This window comes from Accipiter gentilis, chromosome 9, assembly GCF_929443795.1.
Source record: "Accipiter gentilis chromosome 9, bAccGen1.1, whole genome shotgun sequence".
In the NCBI taxonomy this organism is placed as follows: Eukaryota; Metazoa; Chordata; class Aves; order Accipitriformes; family Accipitridae; genus Astur; species Astur gentilis.
Genome location: NC_064888.1, coordinates 28,607,314 through 28,634,761, shown reverse-complemented (window position 1 = coordinate 28,634,761; position 27,448 = coordinate 28,607,314). Strand labels below are relative to the sequence as shown.

At 41.0% G+C, this 27,448-nt stretch overlaps 1 protein-coding gene across 4 annotated transcripts; it reads right to left on the bottom strand.

Annotated features, from left to right (window-relative positions):
- Positions 1–39: 39 nt before the first annotated feature.
- On the bottom strand, positions 40–26,052 carry OGA (O-GlcNAcase). Of its 4 annotated transcripts, XM_049809906.1 has the most exons (16): positions 25,461–26,045; positions 21,646–21,697; positions 21,212–21,309; positions 19,830–19,960; positions 18,959–19,130; positions 17,812–17,910; positions 17,340–17,624; positions 16,599–16,757; positions 14,736–15,346; positions 14,162–14,336; positions 10,228–10,313; positions 9,256–9,360; positions 7,527–7,612; positions 6,338–6,530; positions 3,098–3,257; positions 40–2,339 (listed from the first exon to the last, which is right to left on the bottom strand). In XM_049809906.1, exons 1-16 carry the CDS (start codon positions 25,645–25,647, stop codon positions 2,203–2,205), a joined length of 2,736 nt encoding a protein of 911 aa, XP_049665863.1. In that variant the 5' UTR covers positions 25,648–26,045; the 3' UTR covers positions 40–2,202. The 4 variants fall into 4 exon arrangements, 1 of the variants encoding a protein (XP_049665863.1); XR_007507229.1 differs by lacking the exons at positions 40–2,339; positions 3,098–3,257; positions 6,338–6,530; positions 10,228–10,313 and having other exon boundaries at positions 25,461–26,051; XR_007507227.1 differs by lacking the exons at positions 40–2,339; positions 3,098–3,257; positions 6,338–6,530; positions 7,527–7,612 and having other exon boundaries at positions 9,297–9,360; positions 10,228–11,890; positions 25,461–26,052.
- Positions 26,053–27,448: the final 1,396 nt, after the last annotated feature.

Here is a 27,448-nt window from a genome sequence, read left to right as displayed (position 1 = left end):
CTGGAACCTCATACACAAAATAAACATTTCTTATTTACATTCACTTCTCAATTTTTATTCTATTTCTCGCATGGTCTTCAAATACAGTTTTACAGGTCGTTTTTTTCTGCTACAGATACTGTTGATCTAAAAACAGATTAATGAAAGTGGCATTCCAACCTTAATGAAAATTCATAACCATGAAAGATATGTCAACATATCACTTTACAATCCTAGAATGATGGTATTGGCCTGACATTCCATAGGCTTATACAATTAACTTCTATAATAATAACAAAGTCATAGGAAGAGAAAATGTGGCAACTCCTTAAGAGCCAAGAAATAAGGCCACAAGCATCCTATGCTGTAATGTTATGCATCCAGATAAAATAAGTTGACTCTGGTATCCATGAAGAAACAAAACTCTCCCACCTGATAAACCAAGTATCAGCTACTCAACATGCACTCAAAGCTGTATAAAAACTAGTGGCATTCAGCTCTGACTTACATGAAATCCCATAGCACAACCCCGTACCTCTCTCTAAAAATGAAATGAACTTGTTTCAACTTAAATATTTCGCTACCGCATCAAAAAAAAAAATTGTTCACATTCTGCAAAGGAAAAAAAAAAAAACCAACACAAAAAAACCAACCAAAAACCCTGCATGTGACTGTACCAGAAGGCCAAACACAGCATCTCCCTACAGGTCACAGACAACATTACTGCAGTCTTAATGCCATTCATTATAGGTTGCGTAACTTCTTCTATGCAGCTGGAGGCTTGTAAAAGGAACTGAATTTCCTTTGTGCACCACTGGAAAAAAACCCAGGAAAATTAAAAAGGAAGATAAAGACAGCTGATGGCAGCAGGTGAAAGAAGCAAGTTACTGCAAGGTGTATACCATTGGCCAGTTATGTATCTGGGACACTGGGACTTCTGTGAAATACCAATTTCATAAATGATGCAAAACTACCTCACTACCAGATCCCATACCATGCTGATTCCATCCCATAGCCAAGTATGTCAGTCCTGGGTAAAAACAAACTCTTGGAACATTTAAAAGCAGGTAACCATTTAAATAATGTGTAAAAATGTTCTTATTGTGGCATTTCTTATAGAAAAGTTACTTGATACAAATGTGCAGGACTTGAAGACCCTGATTTAATCAAACTAGTACGAACAGGCTTTGAAACATGGTGACTGTTCCAAGGACAAATCCCAGCTGTGGGCCAGCTCTCTCCCTCTCACCATCTTTCATCCAATCCCATGCGAACGTTACCAAAATTAACAGGTTCAGCAGACCGCCCTGTGAATTGCTGTTTCAGGCCCAGGAGAATGATGATAACCCCAAGCAGTGACACACTGCTGTCTGAAGGAAGGATCATTTGGGATCTGCTCCCCTTACCCAAGATGGTCAGTTTCTAGCCCTGGATACGAGGCACAATAAGAAAGGTCAGTGCTGAGGACAGATTCGTTCTCCATTGTGGTTTTAGGTTATTGAAAAGTGCCATCTTGGACCTATACCATTTCACTTTTGAAAAGAAAAAGTTACAAAAACTGGTAAACAAAAAGTTAGTCAGCATACGGCTAAGTTTATATACACTGAAATTTACAAGTTTGTCATTAAGTGACTTCTGCCACAGACCACTGAACATTTGTCCCTAACAAAGCACAAAGCTTGAACCAATGGTCATTAGAAGTGACAATGGGTCATTGCTTTATCAACAAGCATAAAGATAGTAAAAAATAGAACTGTAGCTACTTATCTTTAAATTTGCTGATTGACACAAGCAATCCCTCCCATTTCTGCAACTTCCAGTTGCACATCCTGCTCTATGACAGAGAAAAAGCCTGCATCCTTCTAGATACTTCTGCCAGAGACCACTTTTCTGTTGACACGTGAATGCAGAGAACTGCCATCAACCACAGCACCAACTGAGAGGGATTCCTCTGAAAAGCTATAGCCCATGCAAGATTCCTTGGCACTTCACACAGGACCAGGAGAGGACAAGGTTTCTCTTTGTTAAAACAGTGTTTTCAGCAGCATTATCCTCTTCCAACAAATTACAGTCTGAATTGTGTGATGGGTGATTTTCGCATAGCCCCGTCTACCAAGCTGGCTTATTGCTGGCTTTGCGCAGCCAGACCATATGAAGATCCCCACCACTACCTGCCCAGCTGTTAAGGGACTACAGTACTGGAACAGTTCGCTGTCAAGCACTTCACAGGCTTCTTCCAAGGATAACAACATCCTTTGGAAATCCTTCCATTTTAGCAATTTCAAAACAACCCAGCTTGCTGTAAAATTCCAGGATTCTTTTATCATCTGGTCTCACTTCACAAAAAGCCCCACGGGAGCCTGAAGAAGGAAGAAAGAAACAAAATACTGTAGGAGAAGAGTTACTGTAAAAAGCACAGACATCAAGTATTACTAGACTTTCCACCTATCACTGATCCAATTCCATATGGAGCATAGTGCCAAAAAGAGACCAGATTTATGGCAACATAGCTGACCATCCCCTAAAGGGACTGCACATTGCAGAAGTCTTCTTAGTCTGAACAAACCCTCTGTACACCTTTTATTTCACATAAAAGCATTCTGAAACTCTGATGTTGGCTCAGAAAATAGCACTAGAAGAGGACACCAAATCACACAAAGGAACTGTTAACCTCAGGTGCACAGTAAGGCAGACAGCCAAGTACTTCCCCATATTGAAGGTTTTGGTAATTACCCACCAGTGTACACTGCCACACATAAGAGAAAGCATCATTACCAATGCCAGCAGGGGAAATATAGACATTTGTGCATTGTTCAAGATGTAAAAATGCATGCTCTTATTGTCAAATTGCTCCCTCAGTTCTTCCTATTTTCCAATTTGCAGGAAAATGGCTAAAGTGAAGAGCTACCTTTTACCAAAGACAGTGGCAGAAGTTAGCTATCCAAAAGCTTTTATAATAATTTACCTAAATCTAGAGTGCTGACTATGGCAGGAATTGAATGTCTCAGGCTGACATGCAAATACGGTATGTTATAATATAACCATCCCAGGTTTGCCTTGCATCCTAGAACTAACACATAATTAGCAAACAAGGAAATTTTGAGTGCAAGAAGCTTACCATTAGCCTTTAGAGAAGAAAGAAGGCAGGCCATCATACTTTTGGCCACGCTTGGATCTGTCACTTTTTTGTGGATATCAATCTTTATCAATGATGGAAAGTTGGCAAGGAACGATTCTGGCAATACTTCTTGCTCTTCATGGAAGCTTAGCATTATTTTCTGAAAAGAATATGGGAAATAGACATTCAATCATTATCCAGCTTTTCATTTTCATTCATCTTTACTAAGGGAAGCTGCTTCACTCACAGACTATACCTCCAAATCAGCATGCTTTTCAACCACATGTCTGATGGTCACTTTGTTCCTTACCTGCTGAATTGCTCTCTGTATTCCAGATAAAAAAGGCAGACTACGGAAGCTTCTCAGACTGTCAAAGGAGGAATGCAAGACTCCTTGCATGGCTTCTCAGTGACTGACACTTCAAGCAAAAAAAACCATAAGCCAACACATAACAGTTTGTGCACGGGTATTCCTTCTCTTTGCATTTTACACAGGCAGTTTTAGTTCCAAGTGTCCTAACCTTTCACATGTATTCTTTGGTTCACAGCAGCCTGGAAACATCTCTCATATCCATGCAATTATCTTAGACTACCTGCCCCAAAGACAAATTTGCCTCTAACTTGAAATAAGCCTTACTGATGACTAAAGCATGTTGTTGATCACTAAAGACTATTGCAATCACCCAGGAAGGTCTTGGGAATGTGACATCAGACATTAACTTCATGCAACTCACGGGAATGGAACAATCAAGTGAGGTAACACAGAAGTAGACAAAGCCAAACCTGAAATACGCTCAAGTCATTCCCCCTGCTGATTACCGAATTTTAAAACCTTTAGGGAGCATTGCCTCATGTAAACAAGCCACCTAACTTCATTTCTTGTATAACTGAAAGTCACTATCATAACAACCCAAACGATGACTTCATCACACAAGGAACCGTAACATTAGCAATCCCCACATTTGTTTTCAGGTCAAGTTTAAATGCAATCCCCTCAAATCTATAAACTGCCATCTCCCAACTCTTGCAGGAAGAGTGTCTGCTCAAAGTTACTACTTCAAACTTGTTGAGCTACTTCAGGTTCAGAACCATGCCTGCTCCTCTGGGCTTTTCTTTATCACAGCTGTAACAGGCACAATCCCACATAAAGTGTTCAAAGCTAGCCATGCTGGCTTCAGGCACCAAGGCAAAGGTGATACCTGTTTCTTCCAGCCACAGAAGCACTACAAGAGGTAAAGCAGGTTATCAAGGAGTAAGGTACAGGTGGGGTTAAGAAGCAGTTAGAGAGATGATGCATTCATCTCTTGTGATCAATAATAACTAATCTCAGGAAAAGCAGATACCAGATAACTTCCCTGACAGGAACCTAGACAAAACTGCAAGACAAGCTCACAACAGTATGACACAAGTCAGAGGACTGGATTTTTCTTTTATTAAACAAAAGATTTTATTTATCCCCTAATGTTTGGAGCTCAAGATATATTTAAGTAAAATAGAGAACAACTGAACTGTATTAGAAGTCAACAATTTGAATCAAATGATCTAAAAAGTACAGAAAGGGAGCTTTTTCAAGCCAAAGCGGAGACTGAGATTATCAAGAGGTAAGAGGTCTATAAAGGAAACGAAATCAATCCTATTCCGTGAGAAAACTTTTCCCTACATAATCTTCAATGACAATGGCTTCTAAGCAACTACTGAGTATTCTCTATGTTCCATTGTAGTGTCAAAAGACTAAATGGATAAAATCCCACAGCATCTACCTCAAGAGCAAAGTACAAAGAGCTCCTCTGTACTCATGGGAACATCCCTCAAGCCCATAGTCTCAAGAAACAGACTTTTTTCTGAGATATTGTACAAGCAACAGAAATCCTGGGGCAATGTACCAACAGCAAAAAATGTTCTTAAACATCTCAATGGAAAAGCTAGTTTATCAGCACAAAACACCTGCTTTCTCTCTGAAGTTTGGCTTTAAACTTCTGGAAATCAAGGCCCCTTGTCCCTTACTGTACCCACTACAGCTTTGCTGTGTTTAGTTCCTGGTATCTTTATATGCATTAGCTTTGCTTCAAAAATTTGAATTTACATATACAGTTGAAAGCACAGCACAGCACTGTGCAAATGTACAAAAATCAAGTCATAAAGCCTATAGACTGCAGCATTAGCTCTGCTTCAATAGTGGTAGTGGAAGTTGTTTGTTTTCTAGAATGTACTTCACTTTTCCCCCCAATCAAACGTGCCTATAAGTAGTGGTCATTTTCACAACAGGGTGACAAACATTTCACTCCATTTCCAGGAAGTTTTTCTTTACTTGTGGGAAGGTCTGTGCTCTCAGAGCCATGACCTCCTTTAAGACTTTGTCTAAGTCCTAGTCAAATAAAGCAAGGGCACACTGCCATATATGTCATTTTTGCACTGCCCTTACCAGCCAGGGATTCCCTTATGAGGCCCACGAGTCTGACACTACCTTTTGTATTCCGACAACTTGTTGGAGAATACTTTCTGGAAAGTACTCTTTCCCTCTTGAGAGGAAAAGAAAAAGGCTAAGAAGTGGTGTTTCTGGGCCTGCCTCTATTACAACTTTGCACAGACCTCCTTCCACTTGCAGATGTGGATCAGCACCTCTTAATATAATATTAAATGCATTTCTCTCCTTGACAGGAGTGCATCAGCTAGAACTTTTCACTATTTCTAACAATTCAGTGACATTGTTTTTCTAATTTCTTCCAAAACCAATGCAAGATAATGATTTTCAGCATTTGCTAGAGGGCAGATGTTGTTTTGCATCATTTACAGCTGTCACACTACACAAATAGCTCAGATTTTAACATCAAACCCAAGTGCTCTTTAATTTGTTTTCCATACTTAAACTGATGTGACTATTGGGGTTAGCCTTACCTGCAGCATGGGGAAACCAATATCTCATTTTGCGGGAGAACAGAGCAGAAGCAATCTTTTATTTTCATAATGTAATTTTCTCTGTATTAAGGTGGCTTACATTTAACTCCATTGATTACTACTAAAGTATACCTCATGGGTGTATTACAACGCACAGCTGTATCTGACCGACAGTGAATAATATTACTGTTACCTTCTAAGATGTCAGATACTGTGCTCATCAAAGACTTCAGAAAAGTACAAAAACTGAATTACACAGAAGCTCAAAATGCAAAAGAAAAACAAAGACCTGCTTTGGAAAGAAAGAGTTCAGAATACAGTTCTGACCTCATGGGTTATACCAACCTCTGCCTCAGACAACTCCTTGTCACTATTTGGTTTAGTATATTTTTCTTGCATGAAAGGGATCCAAGACATTTTGCATTTTTTAATGAAAGGAGTCACATCAACCGTTCCCAAAGCATAGCCACATATGCCATCCTCATCTTCTAAGACGAAGCAGTAATCCAGGCTGAGGGTGAGTAGACCTCCTACTAACCTGCAGAAAGAAGTGTCCAAATTCAGTCAAAAGAACGTCACTTTGAACAAGTATGCTCTTCAGGTATTCTGGAGGAGACTCTAGGGTCATCCAAAGAAGTGACAGAATCCTTCAGTCACAGAATTAGTTCCTACAAAGCATTAACAGACTGATCAGCTGTCAAAACTCGAACTATGAGCAACATCTGCATGTCAGGATCCCATAATTTAATCCTATACACACTGCTCTTCTGACACACTAGAGACTCAAACTTCCTTCACCTTTTGCCCTCAGTTTCTCTGTGGCCATTACCTCCTTATTCTTCCATCTTCTATTTTGGGTATTTTTTGATACCAGTTACACATTCTTTCTTAACTACCTTCCTGTCACTCACAGAGCAACCTCTTTACAAAATTCTATCTAAATTAAACACTCAAGATATAAAAAAAACCTACTCAAAGTAGCTCATTTTACAGCTCAGATTTAATGCCTTTTTTTTTTTTTTAAGTTAATCTCACTAGTCATTGCTTATTCTTTTTAGAAGTTGGTACAAGTAATTAATAACATGTATTTCAGAAAAAACTCAAGGCAGTCAGCTGGGAGATCGGTCCTCAAAAAAAATTTCAATTATTTGAAGCACTATACTAGGTTGGAAAAAAAATACCAGAGGGTAACTACAGACTATGAACACTGTCATGACATACTTTCACAAAAATCTAAAATAATAAGATACTATGATGCACAGGTTTCATAATACAGAGGTTTCAGCTAAGTCTTTTTTCTAAGAGCTCACAACAGGTGACCAGAGCATGAACTGAGACATAACTGTTAATGGTATCTTTAAGAAATGAAAAACCCAATTTCATGAGGCCTGCAGAGGGCAGATTTTTATTTTTTTTTAAACCAAATGCTCTTTGTATTCTTCACACACACACTTTTAAAAACTCAAATTAAATGCAGTGTCAGGACTTCATCCTTCAGAACTACCTCTGTAGGTCATTCGTTTCTGATACATACTTGTCTCCAATTAAATCTGGTAGACTATGGAAGGGTTGGTCAGCTCCATCAGCATACATTTCTCTGCAGATCTTATATACAGATGCCTAAGAGGAAAGAAGAAAAGATTTCAAGTAATCAGTCGCATTAAAAAGCTATGAACTTTGTTTTAGTGAGATTTCATTAACAGCTCCACTGTAAACTAGTACTGACAGACACTTAAGCTACACAGAACAAGAGTACCCCTCTATGAGAAAGCATCTATCCACGCCCACACACACACACCCCCCCCCCGCCCCCCCCTAAAGTAACTCTTCAAGTTGCCTGCCGAGAACATTGCAGTTAAGTTCAAAGGCTGGGAAGGACAGGCTGGAGGTCAGCCTCCTGCACATTGTAAAGCACAAGATTAATCCTGAGGGTTAGTTGCCAAACACTCACTGAAGATCAATACCCTTGCTACAAAGTCCCTTTTCAAAACCTCTACTGTTGACATGCAACAATTTAACCACTGCAAAGGACAGACACACCCTGACTTTCTACATGTTAAAAGGCTTTCAGCTGAATCTCTTTAAAGAGTAAACTTGTATCAGTAACATTTTAAATAAGAAACTACACTTTTCAACAAAAAGGCTTTGCTTTTGACGTGTCTCAGGCCTCCCTTCATAAAAAAGGAGTTCCTCCTCAGAAGAAATACTCTTTATGACTGCATGTTTAGCTGTATCACCAATTATTCAGGTGGCTTAGAAATATCAGTTCCATTGCCTACAAAGGAACAAACCAGCTTAGGTACAGTCCTGCACTAAGGTATGGAAAAAGCTGCTTTACTGCTCATGAGAACAGCACAGGACAGAACTAGCCTAAAAGTAGCAGGTAAAGGACATGTGCTAGCCCTGTCTGTCTGATTGGCTTCAAAGTCAGGAGTCATTTGAGCTGCTGCAAACTCAACCTAGATACTTATGTTTCAAAGGAAACACATTTCATCTCAATGTAGCTACAAATGCAAAAGTTCAAGCTACATTAATCTTTACACTGTTTAAACTGCATCCACAGGGTCAACTAACTGTTGGTTGATATATCAGTTTCAAGTATTCTTGCTACGTTAGTACGAATGAAACTACACCATGGATCTGTTCAGTGGGGAAAAAAAAAAAAAGGAAAAAAAGCTCTAATCAATAATGATCAATGCAAAATTCCTGGGTTTAAAGTATCAAACACTCCAAAGCAGATTTGACAGTTCTTTAAAAAACAGGCCAAAAAATTTACAACTGTATGTAAAATTATAAGAATGCCTGAAGTATCATCACATTTTGCAGCTACATTTTGAGATGCAGTATCAACGTTCTGCTTATATAGCTCTGAGAAGACTAGGAGTTAACCACAATAATTACTGACTGAAGAGGTATACACACCCGCCCCAAAGTTTAATCCATTGCATGTGTCCCCACTGCAAGAATTCCTCTACTAGCCACGAACAACTTCAACTTGCCTTTCAGAAATAGGGAAGGCATTCGCAGATTTAAAAAGGTGGTGGGGTGTGAGACTGAGAATCAAGATGCAGGTGTACATGTACTGTTGCACAGCATGTTGTTGAACCATAGGCAAGTCATTCAACCTCATTTCTCCTGTGAGCTTATATTTGTGCCTTTGTGCAAGATATTGGCACATCTGTTTGAATAGGGTATGAAGGGACTCAGCAGCAACAAAAGGAAACGAATTACTAAGAACAGTGACAAGTGTCACAAGCACTTACCTCATCTTTAGGAAAGTAGGGTCGTATGGTGTACACTTTGGAAGTGGGCGTTAATGGAGGTGGTTGAAAAAAGAGGTCATTTGCCCCATCAATAGGCAGCAAACGCTGTGAAAACAAAATACTTAATATGACTGTATGAACAACAAAACCCATTACTCTTGGGTGTGCACTGCAGACTCCCAAATTAACATTTGCTATTTGCAGGCACCCCAGAAGAAGGTGGGGTTGGTATGCTTTACAAATGCAAAGACCTTATTTGAATAGAAAATATCCAATTGGTGTTTTAAAATATGCAATTGAAACAGCACATTAAGAGTCTGTTAATCTTATCTGCTTTAAAATACTTTTTACCAATCATATCTACACTGTCTCTGTATAAGAACATAGAATGTCAGGAGGAAAGGTTTGGTCTGAAGAGGGTTAACTGGCCAGAGGAGACGCTTTATCCCAAAAGCAATGCGCTGATTCAATTTGCTGCGCGCAGAGCACCTGTGAGGGGGGAAAAGTATAGCGCCTGAAAAATCCATGAACAAATTTGAACATGGTATAAACAATGATTTAAGAATATTTGCCAATTGAAATCTTCACAACAAAGCTCATTACAGCTTTATTTAGAGAGGAATCGAAATTTGGATGACCATCCGTTTTGCTCATGGAATTCCCATCGGCAGACAAGCATGCGCGCATTGTGCAATTGCGGGCGCAGATAAAAATGCTGTGCGACCTGCAAAGAAACAATGTGAAATGTACAACTAAAGCCGCTGCGCTTCGCATGCGCGTGGGACAGGCAGCATCTCCTTGAGAAATTACTGTAGAAAGGGGAGGAAAATTATTTTAAACCAAGCTGTAAGGCTAATGGGCTTTGGACCAGAAAGCCTTCGGCAGACCAATCCTTCCAGACCTCTGATGTGCAACAAAAGGTTTCTCATAAAACAAAGAAAATGTCATTCAGTTGTGAAGTCATATTGATACCTGGAACTCTCCTGCTAGACCACCTCTAAAGGCCCAGGGTTCTTGGTCTCCACTTAAGAACTGTGCTGAAGATTGACTACGACACCCTGTTGAGATCAGATCCAAGCGGAGAATGTTACGAGAAGGGGGATTTCCTGGGTGTCTAACATGTCCAAAAAGCTAACACACACTTGTGGAAAAAGCTCTCTAACTGAGCTAGAATCCAGGGCTTAGGGGGAGGCTGTAATAATGTAGGATTTATAAAGATTTTGTGCTTGCACACTAATTGCAGTATTCCAAATTTTTGATTACCTGTAACAGACTAGGCTAAGAACAGGTGAGGTGATTCAGTTAACACACCTCATTCCAGAACAGAAGGCACAAGAATGGTGCCATCCACAATTATGTAAGCTTCCCAGATATTTTGTACGTTCTTTTTTTCTACATTTGTGGCAGACACATCCATCTCATCTACGAAAAGATGACATCTTGGAAGCTACGTGGCTCAATAGCTACTATCATAAATTTTAGATCAAACAAATGCCATTATCACAGCCCCTTGAAAAAAAAAAATGGACCTTTCTGAAGTCACATTTTAGTAATGATTGTTTCTAATCTTGTCAGAAAACTAGGACTGGCAATATATGCAGTTTGGAACAGTTCAGGCAGCCAGGACAGTTGTATGAAACAGTATTCTTGCAAAAGACTATGCAGATTTACATAATCCAGGCTGTACCTTCACAATGCTGCTGGCACATTAAAAAGCTAAGCAGTATTAACAGGAATTAACTCACAATTGAACTAGTACACCCTGTAGGCCACAGATAATACTAGCTTTGCTTTTTAGCATCTTGATTTTTTTTCCTCCTCAAGCGTATCAGATGCACCAGGGTCCCTGCTGATCAACCAGCCACAGCAGGCCCATTGAAGTGCTCAGCTTTAGTTTACGCTTGCTTTAGAAAAGAAGCTGTTTGACTTTTAATACTGTTCCGCCAGCAAGATGCCACAGCCTTCACCAGCTAACATAAATGACAAGTCTGGAGAAAACAAACAAACAAAAAGCATGGTATCTGGAGTGGAGATTTCAATTACCTGCCTAGTTTTCTGACAAGATGAGCAGCGCAAATACTCTCTTCCTTTTGTAGACAGCAATCTACCTCCTGTTCAAGTAACAGTCTCAGATCAGTACAGACAAGTATGTTGTGCTAGTCAGAGAGTCCCAAAGTGTGCCAAGTTTGACATTTTTGAGAGTTTAGGAATATATGTTAAATGCAAACTACCCTAAGTATGGTAAATTTCAGAAATTATCCAAGCATCAGAATTTGAATTTGGTTTACTCCCACGTTTTTGAATTCTCACATAAAAAGATACCCTTCATAAGGAGATTTAGTCAATAACTTGGAAGACAGTATCTGTCTGTCCTTTGAGACTACAACTTAACTAGCACTTCCAATTATTACAGTAAAGAGCTGCGTGAATGAAGAGCTGTATAAATGAAAAACATAGTTAATGCCTTAGTCGCTGCGCAAATGTGACTTCAGTTCATGCCTATTGCACATCTAATCTATCTGAGCTGCCTCACAGACAAAACCTTTCCATTTTAATTAATTAATGACGACGCGCTGTGAACATCTGGCGCTGTCCATCCAATAGCAGTAGAAACTTGTGCTGAGGATTCTCCCATCTGTACACAATGGGGAAGAAGACAATAGAAGTCATTAGTAATCCATAGTACTGTACAGCCACACTAATTTAAGGGACTGAATGCTAGCTGGACTTGGGAGGAGAGGTGAAGAAAGTGAACATTCAGTGGACCATTGAGCACACCATTGTGAAAAATAATTTGTTTGGATTTGTAATGTATTTAGTTTTATATAATTATGTATTTTATCAAAGACCATTGAATTATATGTATTTACACTAGTGATAAAATGCAAGCTGAAGACAATAACATCCCCTCTCATAGAAGCACTGTTAGCATAAGAGTATTAAACTGTGCATGTCAAAAACTCTTATTTTTTCAGCTATCTAATACCAGTTTGAGTACTGGAGTAGAACAGTGCCAAAGTTAACAGACCTAGTATTTACAAAGTTGGCTTCTAACATGAACTATTGCAAATATTTGATTCATTTAAAGACTTGAACCCAACTGTACAGGGACATTGAAAACTGAAGACAATTTCAGCTGAAATCAGAAGGCAGTCTGATAATTCTGAAATTCAGTCTTAAGTTGGGCCCTCAATGTTTAGAAATTACAAGAATCACTGTTCTCTTTATATAGCTTTGGCCTGGAGTTTTAAACAGATTATCAAAAAGAGAGCTTTCTTTCTAGCTAAAGGTCAACATACAGCAAGAATAGTAAAGTTGGGGGAGTTGTGTTACACTGGTCTTAAAAATGCACAAACTAAAGCTTTTAAACAGCATTGGGCAGAGATGTTAATGTACTACAATGCTGCCAGGTTTTCCTCCCAAGCTAGTTTTCTTCTCTGTGCTTTGCAGAAGGCAGTCTTAAAAGCTTTTCTTCTTTATCAACCGTACGTATAGGGATCAGATATTTAAAAAGCACAAAACACAGGAAGCTGCGGAGCATGGACTGACTTGATGACTTAACAGGTCTTCTCTGTCCCTGCTTAAACCTGCCAGTGTTTAACAGTATCATTTAAAGACAATCCAAACACTAGGACTAGACCAAGGTTGTGTAATGGTTAACCACTGTGAGGTTTGTGACAGCTACAAGAAGTGTGACGTGAGATCATCAGCTTTGCTGCCTGCTGTGTATGTCAAGCAAGTCCACAGCATATTCCTTACAGTTGGATTGAAACCTGAAAGTGAAATGAGGTCACTAAAATTACCCAGGCCATGCTGGTGCTATCTGCCAACTTAGGATCCCCCAAAAATCTTTCAGGAAGGAAAAAACTCAAACCACAACAAAAAACCCCACCAAAACCAAAAAGCCACACATCTAAAGAAAAAAAAGGAAAAAGAAAGGGGTGTGTGTGTGTGTGTGTGTGCAAAAAAAGAGAAAGAGAAAGGGGGGGGTGCAAAAAAAGAGAAAGAGAAAGAGGGGGGGCAAAAAAAGAGAAAGAGAAGGGGGGGTGCAAAAAAAGAGAAAGAGAAGGGGGGGTGCAAAAAAAGAGAAAGAGAAAGGGGGGGTGCAAAAAAAGAGAAAGAGAAGGGGGGTGCAAAAAAAGAGAAAGAGAAAGAGGGGGGGGCAAAAAAAGAGAAAGAGAAGGGGGGGGCAAAAAAGAGAAAGAAAGAGGGGAAAAAGAAAAGAGAAAAAACTGTTTCAGGATCAGTTTAAGTCTCAGACTACATCTGTCTAGAGAGCTCCACAATTTCCACCCATTATCAAAAAATAAAATTAACAACAACAAAAAAAAAATCAGCAATTTGGAAAGTGTTTAAAGGGAATTATTTTGCACCAGAATAGCCTTATGCTAAAGCTCGCATGCGCACAGGGCTGGGAGGATCGGCTTCCTCTTGGCCAGGCCCACTGAAAGGTCGCTTCTGCAATTGTTCTGTTGAAGACAGCAATAATGTTATCAAGACAGAGCAAGCAGCAGATGGCTGATGTGGTCACATTTCGTAGTGTCATTTCCAATCATACACCAAGGTATCCAAGAGTTACATGGTATAGTCCAGTGTGCATTCAGTCAAGAGTAAGTTAAAGTCAACACTTACGTGTCAGATGAGATTCAAGTTTCATTAGCCCAAGAAGAAAATCAAGGTCTCCGATCTTAAGCATCCAGCAGACTTCACTTATAATACCAAAGCAAATTCACAGCAAGCATTGCTTCAAGTAGTGAGACAGGAAAACCTTTAAAACAGGGTCAAACCAGACCCTATGTCCAAGAAAACACACTTGCCTAATATTTTGTTTTCCCCGTGGGCTAATTAAAAAACAAAAAATAAAAATTACACTATCTGGGATTATAATGGCTCCCAATGCACCTACCTAACCACTGCACAAAAGATTTCACCATTGACATAATACTCTTGATATCCCAGACGTAGGAGTACATGTCATAAAGGATTGTCCTGTTGGCACAATTGGAGAGGCGAGTAAACATCCCCATCACCAAGCTGCACATCTCTTCAAACTTGGCTGCTCGGTTACGCCATTCTTCTATCTATGAACAGAGGCAAAAGATCCACAAGATCAAGCACAGTCTTCTAGGGAGAAGAGGTACTCCAAATATGGAGGAAGACTATACAGTTCAATACTTCATTTTACCAGCATGGAGTACCACACCACATGATTCACAGATATTCTCTATGGCTGTTAGAAGTGAGGCCAGTACAGGGATAACTGGTCAAATGCAGACACCAGACTGACTTCAAAGCTAAATGGCACTACAGGGCTTAGAAGAGTAGATTCCACTGGAGGAATAAAAATTACTGTGACCTGTGGTTAGTTATACCCTACCCTTCAGGTCCTAGGAAGTAGAACACCAGTCTCTATTACATACAACAGACAACATTGCTCAGGACTTTGATTTAAAAAGGAGAGAAACAAGATTCACACTCACTTTTTCAGCATCCTTTCCTTTGCAATTAACACTGACAACACTGCTATTTGCTCTGAGCCACTGGAATTCTCTCAGCATCTGTGCACCTTTGGGCCCATGTTCATATGGAAGGTAAAACAAGTCAGCAAGAAGCTGCAAGTCCTCTAAAGTCACTGGTTCTACTGTGTAGAGAGGCTTTTCATTTGGCCCAGGCACAAACTGTTCTTTGTTAATTTGCTCATCAGTCTGCATAGGGGCAATGTCACTACCAGAGTCTTCCTGCATAGACATCTCTGGGGACTTTGATTCAGCTATGCTCTCCTTATCGGTATCCATTGGCTTCAACTCCTCTGCCATCTTGGCTTCGGCAATATCTGTCAGTATCTGATTAGCATTCTTGTCTGCATCATCTTGTTTTTCCACCACCATGTCCATTGGTTCCTCATCAGATTGCTTCTTCTCTTCCTCCTTTACCAAGGCCGGTGACTCGCTGCTCAGTGCTGCCCCCTGACTCATGATGGGTTCTTGGTAAACCGTGGTAACCACAGTTGCTGCATTTAAAGAGGATGGTGCCACCAGAGGCCCTACATCCCCCACAGTAGTTTTAGCACCACTGTGGGCCACTTGCCTACCTGAGAATAAGAAGAAATAAGTTTAGAGTTTTCAGTATCTGTCAACTAACATTCAAATCGGCAACTTCTGCAAATCATGGATGATTCTGTTGCTATGGCATCTGATCAGCTCAGCTTCCTTTTGGTACTTTGCCTGCTCACTTCTGTCACTGTAATTATAACTACTGACTTTGGTTTTTTGCAAGCTTCCCCTCCATGTAACTGGTAAGCAAAGACAGGATGAGGAAAAAGTTAGGAAAATTAGTTAAAATTTATGTGCTACCAGCAGCATTTCTGACTTATGCCACCAGAATAAAAAGCCTTCACAGTTAACTTCTTCCCCTCTGCATCAACTGACTTGTTAAAGTTGTATTTGGATATAGAGCACACTTCAAAATAAAAGGACTAATGCTTAAATATTTCAAGTGCAAAAGTGTCTTTAACCTAAGGAAAACAAGGGACATTCAAAAACTGACTGGACATGGTCTTGGGCAACCTGGTTAGACTAGGAGATCTTAAAGAGGTGCCTTCCAACCTAAACTGTTCTGTGAAAATGGAGGAAGATGACGTCTTAATTACTACTCCTCACCCAATATTTTTGCTGCAGTTGAGTTTTAGAAAGATCCGAAACCCTACAGCAGTTCAGAAGGATAACTGCACCAGAGCAGAGCTGGGAGGAGAAGAGGTTCTTCCATTCCACCACCAGTTACCAGAGAAGGGCACACTGACCACCTGAAACCCACATTTGAGAAAAACAGATTTCACCTCAGATCCCAAGCTCCCATTGCTACAAGGAAGGTGTACGATGCTGGGCGGAACCTAGCTGATTTCTGTAGACAGCAACTCAGAAAAACAAACCCATCTTAAAACAACTGGAAGAACATGGACTCTTCTGGGCCAGAACTGATGTTTACAATAATCTAACACCCACTTCAAGAAAAAGCCTATTCTTCCTCTCTTCTCAGGTCCCATGGAAGTCTAGTAACAACCAGGACTAGCAAGATCAAGACTCTTTCCTGTCTTGTATCAGAAGTACCAAAGGATCCTACACAAAGGTTGCTTCTGCTGATCAGTCAGGGCACTACAGGCACACTGCAGAATGTCAAGCATTCTCCTTTATTAAGGTTTCCCCAGTTAGGAAGGCAAAAAATACTTCAAACTAGAAAGTATACAAATTGCCAGGATCCGTAAAATAGTTTTAGTCTAAATGCAAGTACTGAAAATTTAACCCCATTTTTCCACCAACCCCAGAAAGATACCAAATTAGACTCACTGCTGTATTGTTGAGGTACCCCAAATTCCTGCAACCATTCCGTTAAGGCCAACTTCAGGGCCATTTGTGGGCTGTAGAGAACATCCGTTTCAATATCTTCATCGCTCCCTTCATTTTCCAATTTAATCTGGATAGAAACTGTACTGTCTTCAGTATCAGCTACAGAGACAAGTTTTTAAAAGTTACCATGCAAGTTTCATTTAAAATAAATTAAAAAAACAAATGTCACGTTAGACAAGGCATTTGAGAACTCTTTAACAGCCTTACTTCACAAAAAAGAACAAACCATTACATCCTAATTAGACAAAATGTAAAACTATGGTCACCATCAATGTCAACACAGAAACAGTATGCAAAAACTAGACATTCTGGCATTCAGTTTCTCTTTTGATCTGAACTGCTTCTATTCCAATGACATCAAATCCATGGGACGCTTATGTCAAATTTGGGCATTAAAATTGCTTGCTGAGAGTGCTTTTTATACAACCAGATACTTCTTGAGACTAAGAAATTCTCTGGTAGCATGTGCTACAGATACTTCCCAGGAAGTCAGTAAAACAATCTAGATGCTCATGATCTTTCAGGTAACTGCCACTTACTTACAGGAGAGAAAATGCTAGATGATCTTAAAAAGAAAAAGTTGGTGAAGAAAAGGCTAGAATCATTACAAAAAATAAAATCAGTATGACTTATATGGTTAAACATAGATCCCAGCAAACAGTTAGGCATAGGCATACTTACTCATCACCACATCTTTTCTCACTCCATTCATGTTAGACTTGTACCAGGTAGCAAGCGTGTGAATAGCAACATAATTGGCTTCAAATTCACAGTTTGGATTGGTCAGAACTCCCTTTAGTCGAGGGATGAGCTCAGTTGACCGACCTTTGTAAGGCCCAAGAAAAAGCCTCTTTTGATCATAATCATTAGCATGAATGTTATCCCAGATAACTGGTGCTCTCCTGATGATCTTAGAAACTTCTTCGATGGATTCTACTGGAATGTCTTTGGATACAACTTTTGGACCTAAGAGGAAAACAGGATAATCACAGGGCTTTGCATATACTTGAAGAGTGAACCCCCAAGTAGCTGGACAGTTTATTTTACTAAATACTTCTGAGAAATAATTTTTAACACGAACAGTGAATTCAGTGAATTAAAAAAAAAAAAAAAAGAACAAAACCTCAAAACAACCAAACCAAACAACTTTTACCTGTCCATAACACCTCGATGCCAGGGAGCAGCTTTTCTCCTACAGTCCGTAAATACGGCGACTGGGCAACATTTGGATAACAGAAAGTTCCACAGTACTCTGCACAGGAAAAGAGAATGTCACTGTTAGTAGAAGGATGCACCCATGTGACAACACACCCAACTGTCCCATGAACACATTGAGAGAATACTACCATTTGAGAAGCGAATTACCTATAAAATTAACCAAGAAAGGCCCAGAAGTCTAAAGTATAAACAAAAAAGGACATTATGAAATGATACTTAGCATAAAGATCAGAAAGGAAAGGTAGACAGTTTATTTAAAATTGCTCAAATGACAAGATTAGGAAAAAACTAACAAAGTCCATAAATAGAAGGGCAGGTTATAGCAGACAATATGCGAGAACTAGAAACCTTAAGACTGATTATGAAGTGCAAATACCTAAAAATATTAACACCAGCACATATATCTCTCAAGTTAAAGAGGAGGTCTGCAACAGAACCAAACTACTACAGTATAAGGGGATAAACAAATTAACAACGATGATAACATTGCTACCGAACTGAATTTTCCTTGCAACAATCCACACCTCTGAACATCATGATTCTCTCTCCCTTACAATATTGTTACAGGTATTAGAGGAAGCTTGCAATCTAAAAAAAGCAATGATTGGACCCAAGTGCAAGCCACCTTATTTTTTAAAAAGTAAGTAAAGCAACTCATTGACTAGTGAAAGCAGGTAATCTTATTAAAAACAGGTACCAATGACAGAAGCGAGCCCAGACTGTGCTGCACCTCTACTTTAAGAAAATTCTAAGAAACTAACAGCTAGCTAGATCAAGAAGCAAAAAGATTTTGGTACAAGTCAAATAGAAGTCTTCTTTTAACCTAATTTTCAGTTCAAACTTCTTGAACCATTTTATCAAGCTGCCTTCTTTGCTTGGCATTAAGCCTTTCAGAGATGTGCAGATTTGGCAAAAACTCGGCATATATTTGAGTTACTTGAACCTTTCTTTGTAAGTCAATTTCTTCAAACAACCCCAAAATACTCCTTAAAGCAGCAATTAAATATTAAACAAGCTTTTCAATCAGTAAGATAACAGCCCCCCTCTTTTGATGCTGAACTAAATGATTAATCTCATTTTACCTGTAGGACAGAAAAGGAATGTGTCTGGTTCTCCTAGATATTGATAAATTTCATTTGTGATCGAGACTTGAGCATGTGCAAAGGAACTGAAAACTTCTTTGTCTGCTGCACACATGTTGTGATCAATATCATCAAACAGCAATGCAAAAGACCTGCAGCCAAACTGAGAGACCTAATACAAGAGACAGGAGCAAAGGGTTTAATTTTTAAATTTTTTTTTTTTTTTTTTTTTTTAAATCAAACCATAGAATTTTAAAATCTAATCTAGCTTAAAGGAAAAGCTACAAGAATGGGGGAGAGAAGGTACAGGAGGCAAGACAGACTTTGGTATCTATTCACAATGAATGCCTATCTCTGACCCACTGCTCTGATTCTCTCAAAGATTAGACCTCTGAAGACCTGTAATCTTTTCCAGGTTTAATAATCCAAAGCTGATCTCACTGCACAGACAGCTGGAAAAAAGCTAACTCTGTAATAGCTTTTGGACAAAGGAGAGGAGTCAATCTGGAGAACAACGAAGATGTGCATGTCAGGTCTGCCTCTGAAGGTGTTTATTGTGGATAAGAGTTCTTGCTTTAGAAATGCATCTTGGCTTCAAGCCCCTAAAATACTCTGAAGACAAGCTCCCAAGAACAGCCTTCAGAATCCAATACAAGATGAGACTTTTTTTTTTTTTTTAAAATCTATACGATCACTGGCTACTTCTGCAATGCAACCTGAACACATCCATTGGAATTGTTCAGAGGTGTCCAAACTAATGCTAGTGCTGAAAACATTAAAGAGGCTAGTGAAAAGCTGCAAGAGTGAGGAGGGTACTGAAGTTTCCAAATTAAGTAGCACTGCAGCTGTGGTAAATTTGTGTCATGCTTACCTGGTCCAGCTTGCGTTTCAATGTGGATACCTCTTTAGGATTGGAGAAAGTGATGTCAAGTCCAGGAGAGATTGCATAGATGAATTCTATTTCATGTTCTCGTGCAGCTGATATTAGAGTCATTAGCTGCTCTGGAAATCAAATTGAAATATTCCAGAAGAATTCAACGATTAAAAAACAAACAAAAAAACCCTCAGACATCATTGTAAGTAAATTATGAAGTGCAGATGCCTCTGCTGCCATAATAATAATAATAAAAAAAAAAGATTTCATGGAATTTCTTAAAACTAACATAGCAAAGAGCATCAAATTATTTGGAGGAGTTCTCAGAAATTATGCCAAAAGGAATACAACAACTGTCCTTGTATTGTTATTTTCTATGTTAAAACTTTTAAAGGCTTTAAAAATTCTCTTTATCTCAATGTTGTGAGACAAATGTGGATGTAGTCTGTTTTTACAGAATGCACACCAACAGTTCTAGAATTATTACTCACTTTTTCCACTTTTGTCACACATATTAAGAGACAATTCAATGTAGTAATATGCTGCATGACACTGATTCACATACTATTCATATGACTGAAGCTAGAGGCACATGAAAAAGAGCTTTTTTTAACATCACTGTGCAGAAGCAGTTGCTTTAAGATACGAACTTCAAATTTAATCTTCTATACAATGAATAAAGATAGTTATTTTTAGAATATTTAACAATCTTTGTTCTTATTGGCAATTATCTTGCAGTATCCTTTAGATTATATTTCTGCAGTGATTCAAAGTGGCTTCCAAGAAGGATTATTTAATTTCAAGCCAGTATCATTTTTCCCCCTCACCCAAGAAAAATGATAATCCCCACAGGCTAGTAAAACACTGTAGATCCCATAAATACCAGAGATGAATAAAAAGCCTCACACCAGCTTAAACAGGTCTTTCATGTTCCAACTAAATATTCAGAGGCTGCTTTTCTGACTGGTACACTCTTCATTAAGACAAGCACTTAATGAATCACATAAAAGGGCATGCTATTTGCTCATCAATCTTTTTTCTTTTCTGAAGCAAATAATTTCCACTTCAAAATATGGCCCAGATGTTCAAGAGCCAGAGGAATAATTCTGAGCAACCTTTCCCTGGAAAAAAGTAAATCTCGTAACACTAAGCCTTAAAAGCAGTTTTAGAAATCATCTTTAGAGTTATAGTTAAAAGAAGTAAATCCGTGCTTGTACCAAATATAAATACACTAAATACATCTGCGGGGTATTAAGAGCAGGTCTCTGCTCACCGTTGGAAATGGCTACTGTGATTAAATACACACAAGCATACGTAGCAATGTTCAATTCATTCAAGTGCCTATTTATAGAAAACAGAGGGAAAATAAAGGCAATTACCCGCTTCCTCCACAGAGTACATTTCTCGCCAGAACATCCTGTGCTTGTAGTCATCCTTTGGAGCATACAGGTATGTATTTAGTCCCCACTTCTGAAGTCTATAAACAGGAAAAAAGCCTTCATTCAGAGAATAGTCTACAAATTCAAGAATTCTATGTTTTACTTGATCTAATTCTAATTCTTGTACTTAATCTAAATTTTTTTTTTTGCATAGAACATTGCGTTATACTATTAAGTCACAATAACCTTATGCACAACTGATGTAAGATAAATTTGGTTTACACAAGATGGAAAGGTGAATATGAGCCCCCAGGAATATCGATATTAGACAAAAAGCTGCTCTAGGTTAGAACAATAATTCTTAGCAGGCTTAAGTGGAAGATTATGATTATATTGCAATGGAATGTGCTGCAGTAAGAGGAAGCATGACTTGCCTTCTAAAAAGTTCTTTCCTCTGCTCCATAATCCAAGGTCTTCCATAGAATCCTATGGGAAACAAGATTAAAATTATCCAGTTAGATGTTAGATTATGTCCACTCCATGAAACATTATATTACAACCCACCATTTTCTTCCTCTTCTGCTACATTCATCAAAAAGCTTCCCAAAGCAACAAAAAAAAAAAAAATCCAGTTAGCATTAGGAAAGTGTAATAACCCAAACTTATCTAAATTTAAAATGCAATTATAACTTAGATCATAATAAATGAAATAGTTCTTATCATTTTGGCCACAGAAGCAATTAATTTTCAGAATCCAAACTGTATTCCTGAGCATATGCCCTTGACAAGTCAAGTCAGCATTATTGTAAGAGCAGACTGAACAGTCATAACCTAATTAAACTATCACTCCAGACACACACAAAATAGATTTGATTGTAATGTGAACACTGAAGACACCTGAAAATATTTACCAGCTCAAAAATGCTTAACCGGTGGTACAGATTTGAATGCTAAATACACACACAAAGTATATAAATACGTACTGAGGTAGATGATGTGTAATTAAAAAAATGTGCAAGTGAGTCAACAAAATGCTTAGGATTTCATTCCTTTTATTCAGTTTAATAGGCTCCTTGTCAAAATTAACTTGCAAGCTGATATCTTGCTTTACAATTCCCACATCTTTACAAGCTAAGACTATGTCTTTGAATAATCATATAAAAGCATCTACACAAGTGATTTTAGAATAGTGTATATTCAAGGTCATGGAATTCCATGGAAATTGTAACTGCTTCTGGTTTTAAATCTAATCCTTCCATTCTAGAAACATAATACCTTAAAAAGCACTCCCAATGCACTCTTAGTCAAGTAAATTCACTTAGACCTATGTGCAAACAGTTCAACCACAAGTGGGCACTTCAAAACAAAGCTTCACTTTGGCAGTCTGTGCAAAGACCAGAGACTAAAATAACACTGAAATTTAATAAGCTCTTCTTTTCAAACAGCATGGCCAGTCAGTGATGAACGATGCTCCTAATACACAAAGCTCACACATCCCCACAGAACACAAGTTCAAAAGGTAGACAATATCTTCATTTCCAGAGCTGTTCATCATTGTAAATCTTCAAATATTTGGTCTCTCAGTGGTCAAAAACACCCTCCTACAACCTTTCAAAACTCAAAACTGATGCAACTGAAGCATTTTCTGTATGTTAGCATGTATTTCAGTTACCTGTTAAGTGAACAATGCTCCTTCAAGAAACTTAAAACAGGCTCAAGTTTTAAGAATTAATCTCTCTGAGTGATTGATCTTAGACTAACTGGCACCACAAAGTGGCAAAGCTGAGTAACTACTGCTCCTCACAAACCGCAAAGTGACAAACGGAGGACTGTTAAACAGAGGAACAAACAAGAGAGCAGTTGCAAGCCGTGAAAACCTCCCAGTTTATTTCACCCAGAACAAATTTCTCATTTTCACTAGCATTACCTAATTCTGACTGATGCTGCCATCAGGAAGCTCAAGAACCCACAAAATGAATGAATACCACCTATGTCTCATAACTTGTTCAGAAAACTTTTGCTTTACCTATGACACTACCTCTCAGACTTACTAGCCTAAAGCAGAGCAGTGGCCTACTATTAAAGAAAAAAAAAAAAGAATATATAACAAAAACTAATTAAATAAGACTGAAGAGAACATGCTAATCTGAAGTGACACTTTTCCATCCATCACCACATTTCGTAGATTACTAATGGTGCCAGCTCATGACAATTCTTGGAGCCTTCTGTCCAACTAAAAATTGACCTGGTTTTGTATTACTCCCTCAAGACTCTGTGTCAGATTAATACAAAGTCAACAGATCATGCCAAATACCTCATCCCAGTTACCACGCTCTCCATCACTAAAAGCCAGGATATATCCTGGAGGCAGAGCACCAGAGCAGAGCTTTGCATCCACGACTCTCTTAAATCATATTACTCTCCCCAAAAATGGTGAATTCTCTATCAGTCATAAGCTCTTTACATTCTTAGAGTGCACACCCAGTATTTTACCAATTTCCCCCCTACTTTTCTACAAAAGACCCAGACTCTCCATCTCATTGCTTTAATCTCACCATATATTTAGTCTGTTAACTGCCACACTACATTTATCTTCACTTCTAAAGTTAATCCCTGTTTTTCTCTTACCCCTATAATTCCCTTGAGTCACTAAAGAGACAGATGTTTTCACCCACTACCTTTTACCTAATTCACCACAACAGTTTGTTTTTAAACACTCTCCTGTTCCTTTTTTGTGTGTGTGTGCATATTAATGTTAGACTGGTAACTCCTAACTAGTGTTTAGACTGCTTCATTGGGCAGAGGCCATTTTCTTGCTTTATGCACAGTATAATCAAGAACACCTGCACCAAAATATATGCAGAGGAGATTAACCATGTAACTAAGATGACAAGAAAAACTATTATGGTATATGCAGTGGTTCTGATATAAACCTGGATGAACAGGTGATCTATGGTCAAGGTGTATTGGCAGGAACATGAGAAAACATGCTGTTACAATCTGTATTTCTGTTCACTAGTATCTGTCTCCAAAGCCTTCAATTTAGCATCTATTTTCACAGAATTAAGTCTATTAACAAAGTAAAGGCATCTCTCTCCACACTGACTGTATTTAAGCCCTAGTAAGTGCTAACAAAATAAAGGCATTAACTGGACCTAGTGCACTTCTCATAGTAACATTTGCAGAAGCCAAATGGTCTTTTCTGATATGAACAAAAGGCATTCTGCAAGCAATGCAGATACTGACTTTGATAAACTGCCTGTTTCCCTCTCCATTCCATCTGTTAATCTTTTTTTTTTTTTCTCCTACTAGATTTTCATTATAGGTACAGAAATAATAGCAGTCCACAGGAATTCAGAACAATTCCAGACCAACTATTATGTTGGGAATAAACCATTTTTCTTGCTGGCTTTCAACCACCTACCTTAACTGACCTGTCTGAAATGCACATAAATTCTGTAGTTACTGAGAAATGCAAAGAGAGTCCCTTTATTCTGCAGCTTCTGCAACAGTTTAAACCTTTTAATGCTGCAACTATGCCAAAAGGCAGAAGACGACTGTTCCACCGTGCAATTAAAATGGTAAGCTACAACACTTTAGAGAACAGGGAGCATTTAATATTAATTCCAGAACAGATGTCTATGGAATCACCTACTCCCTACCCAGGAAACTGAATCTGAGCCTCTGGCACGCAGGAAAAAGCATGTACAGCTGGGATAATCGCACAGTAGTTCTTCTCTCTCTCTCTCCTACCTCCCCCTTTAGACACGTACTAGCAAGCGAGCCACAGCACAGCCTCAGCTTCCATTAAGAATCATCGGCCCGCTGGGGGTGCCAGGCCTGCCCTCAGCCCGCCGAACAGCTGCCATCAAAGGGCACTCCCTGCTAGCGAACAGCTTCCAGCACAAGCCCCAGGGGCAGCAGCCCCGCCCGGGAGCCGCGGCTCCTCCCCGCCCCCCAGCCCTCTCTAGCGGAGGGAGCTGCGGCCAAGAACCGCGCACCACCCTCCTCGCAGAGCGGGCTCCTCCGGGCGTCGCAAAGGGTCGGGGGAGGAGACGGGGAACAGCAGCGCCAGCTGGACCCAGTTCCACCCACCCCCCCCCCGGTCTCCCGCGGATACCCACACCCCTCACGGCCCCCAAATACCCCCAGTCTACCATCGTGCCCCCCGCCACCCCGGAACACCGACCCGTCCCTCCACGCCCCCGGTCTGCCACGGACGTCGGACGCCCTCTCCGAGAGCTCTTACCTTCCACGACGCCGCAGAGGAAGCGGCGGGAGCCCAGCGCGGTCTCCGTCTCGGTGTCGGTTTCCTCGCCCCCCGGGACCGGCCCCGCGGCGGCGCCCGGCGGCTCTAAGGGAGCGCCGGGCACTCCGGCCGGGTTGGGGCTGCCTTGGGGCTCCTCCAGCGCCGTCTGCCCCTCCTTCTGCACCATCCTGCCGCCCGCCGCCAGGACCCCCACTCGCTGGGCCGGGCCGAGCCGAGCCAACCCGAGTCTCTCCTTTCCCCTCTCCACAACCCCTTTGTCTCCGCCGCTCCGGGCCGCCGCTGCTTCCTGTTTACGGGGCCCTGCGCCTGCGCGGGGAACCGGCCCCAACCGGTCCGCACCGCTCTGCCCGCAGCCGCGCCGCTCGGAGACGCGCACAGGGATCGCCGCGGAAGCCGGGGGAGCTTCTACCGACGCGTGAAGGAACGACACGGGCCGCCGCGGCCTAACGGCCCCCCTCTCGCCGCGCCGCCAGGACCGCGCCACTCGAGCGGGAACAACGGACTGAGGAGAGGGAGTTACCTCAGAGAGCAGGCGGGCGGGCGGGGGAGGGGCTCGCTCACGGCGCATGCACGGAACGCGGAAGGGCGAGCAGTGCGCCTGCTCGGGAGGCCGGCGGGGGGGAGGGGCGAGGCCGCGGCTGCCCAGGGCGCCGGCGCGGAGAGCTAGTGCGTGCCCGCAGCGCATGCGCCAGAGGCCCCGGGGAGGGGGGGGGGAAGGCGGCAGTAGGAGAACACGCAGGTGCGGGGTGGGGGAAGCGCGCATGCGCTATGAGCTTTGTGTAGGGAAGCGGCTCGGGGGGGGGGTGGATGGGTGGGAAATGAAGTGTTTACTTCGGTTCTGCGCATGCGCCTCGGGGGACAGCGCTAGCGCGCCTGCGCAGGACCGAAGCGCTGCCGCTCGCGCTCCCATGAGCCGTGACCTACTTCTTGCGGCGCCGCCGGGGCCCCACAAGCTAAGCAGGGTACCCTGCGGCTGGGGCGCGGATGGGAGACCTAGCCGCTGGGACCCTGCCGCAGGGTGGGCAGGGGCCGCGGATGGGGTGCAAGGGGAAAAGCCCCTACAGCTGCTCTCTCCCTCCTAGCGCAGCCCAACTGATGTTACACTTGCAGATGTTTCCGCACCTGGAAGGGGCTACGAGGATGCTGAAGGATGGGCTATGAAGCTGAGATCATCTCAGTAAATCAGAGCAGGGGCTTGAGGTCAGACAGCATCTCTCCAGGGAGAAGCTCCAGCTGCGTGGGAGCATGTGGGGCTGGGAGCAGCAGGCACCCAGAGCATGTCAGAGACCACAGGGCTGAGAAGATGACCTCCCATGAGGCTACATAGAGAGGACAGTGTGGTAACCCTTCCAGCCCACCCAGCACTGGGGAGGCCACAGCTAGGTGCCAGCCAACAAGAAACCAGTGAGCAAAAAGCTGCTGGAAACCCTAGCTTGTGAGGAAGGGCTGGAGAAAGCCTGCAGACATCACGACAGCCATGTCATGTTTTAGGGAAAACTGAAACAAAATTAATGAAAACTGATTAAAAACATCCCCTTCTGATTTGGACAGTGCTCACCCCTACCCAGCTCACTCAGCTTTCCCAAAATGCTCCCGTGCATTTTTGAAGTCTGTTTCTTGCTCTTCAAGCTTATTTCTGCTGTTGATATTTTTGTACAAGAAACCCAAGACGGCTGCGTTTCTGGCTCCATCTATATCCATGCTCAGGAAGCTGCAGCAAAGACCCTGGCCAAAGAGCATCTCTAGTTACCATCATGTCCAATCTAAGGCTTTCAAAGAGCAAAAATAGCAATTGTACTCCTACCCTGAATAGTAACTAGCTAAATTGTGTTAATGTGCAACAAGACTTTATGAAAGATTTAGAGAAGAGAAATGCACAAAATTTGGGTGGAAAATACACAGTGCTCTCACCACTGTATGCAGAGCTGGGCAGTTGGCTGCTAGGTCAGAAGGGACCCTGAAGCAGC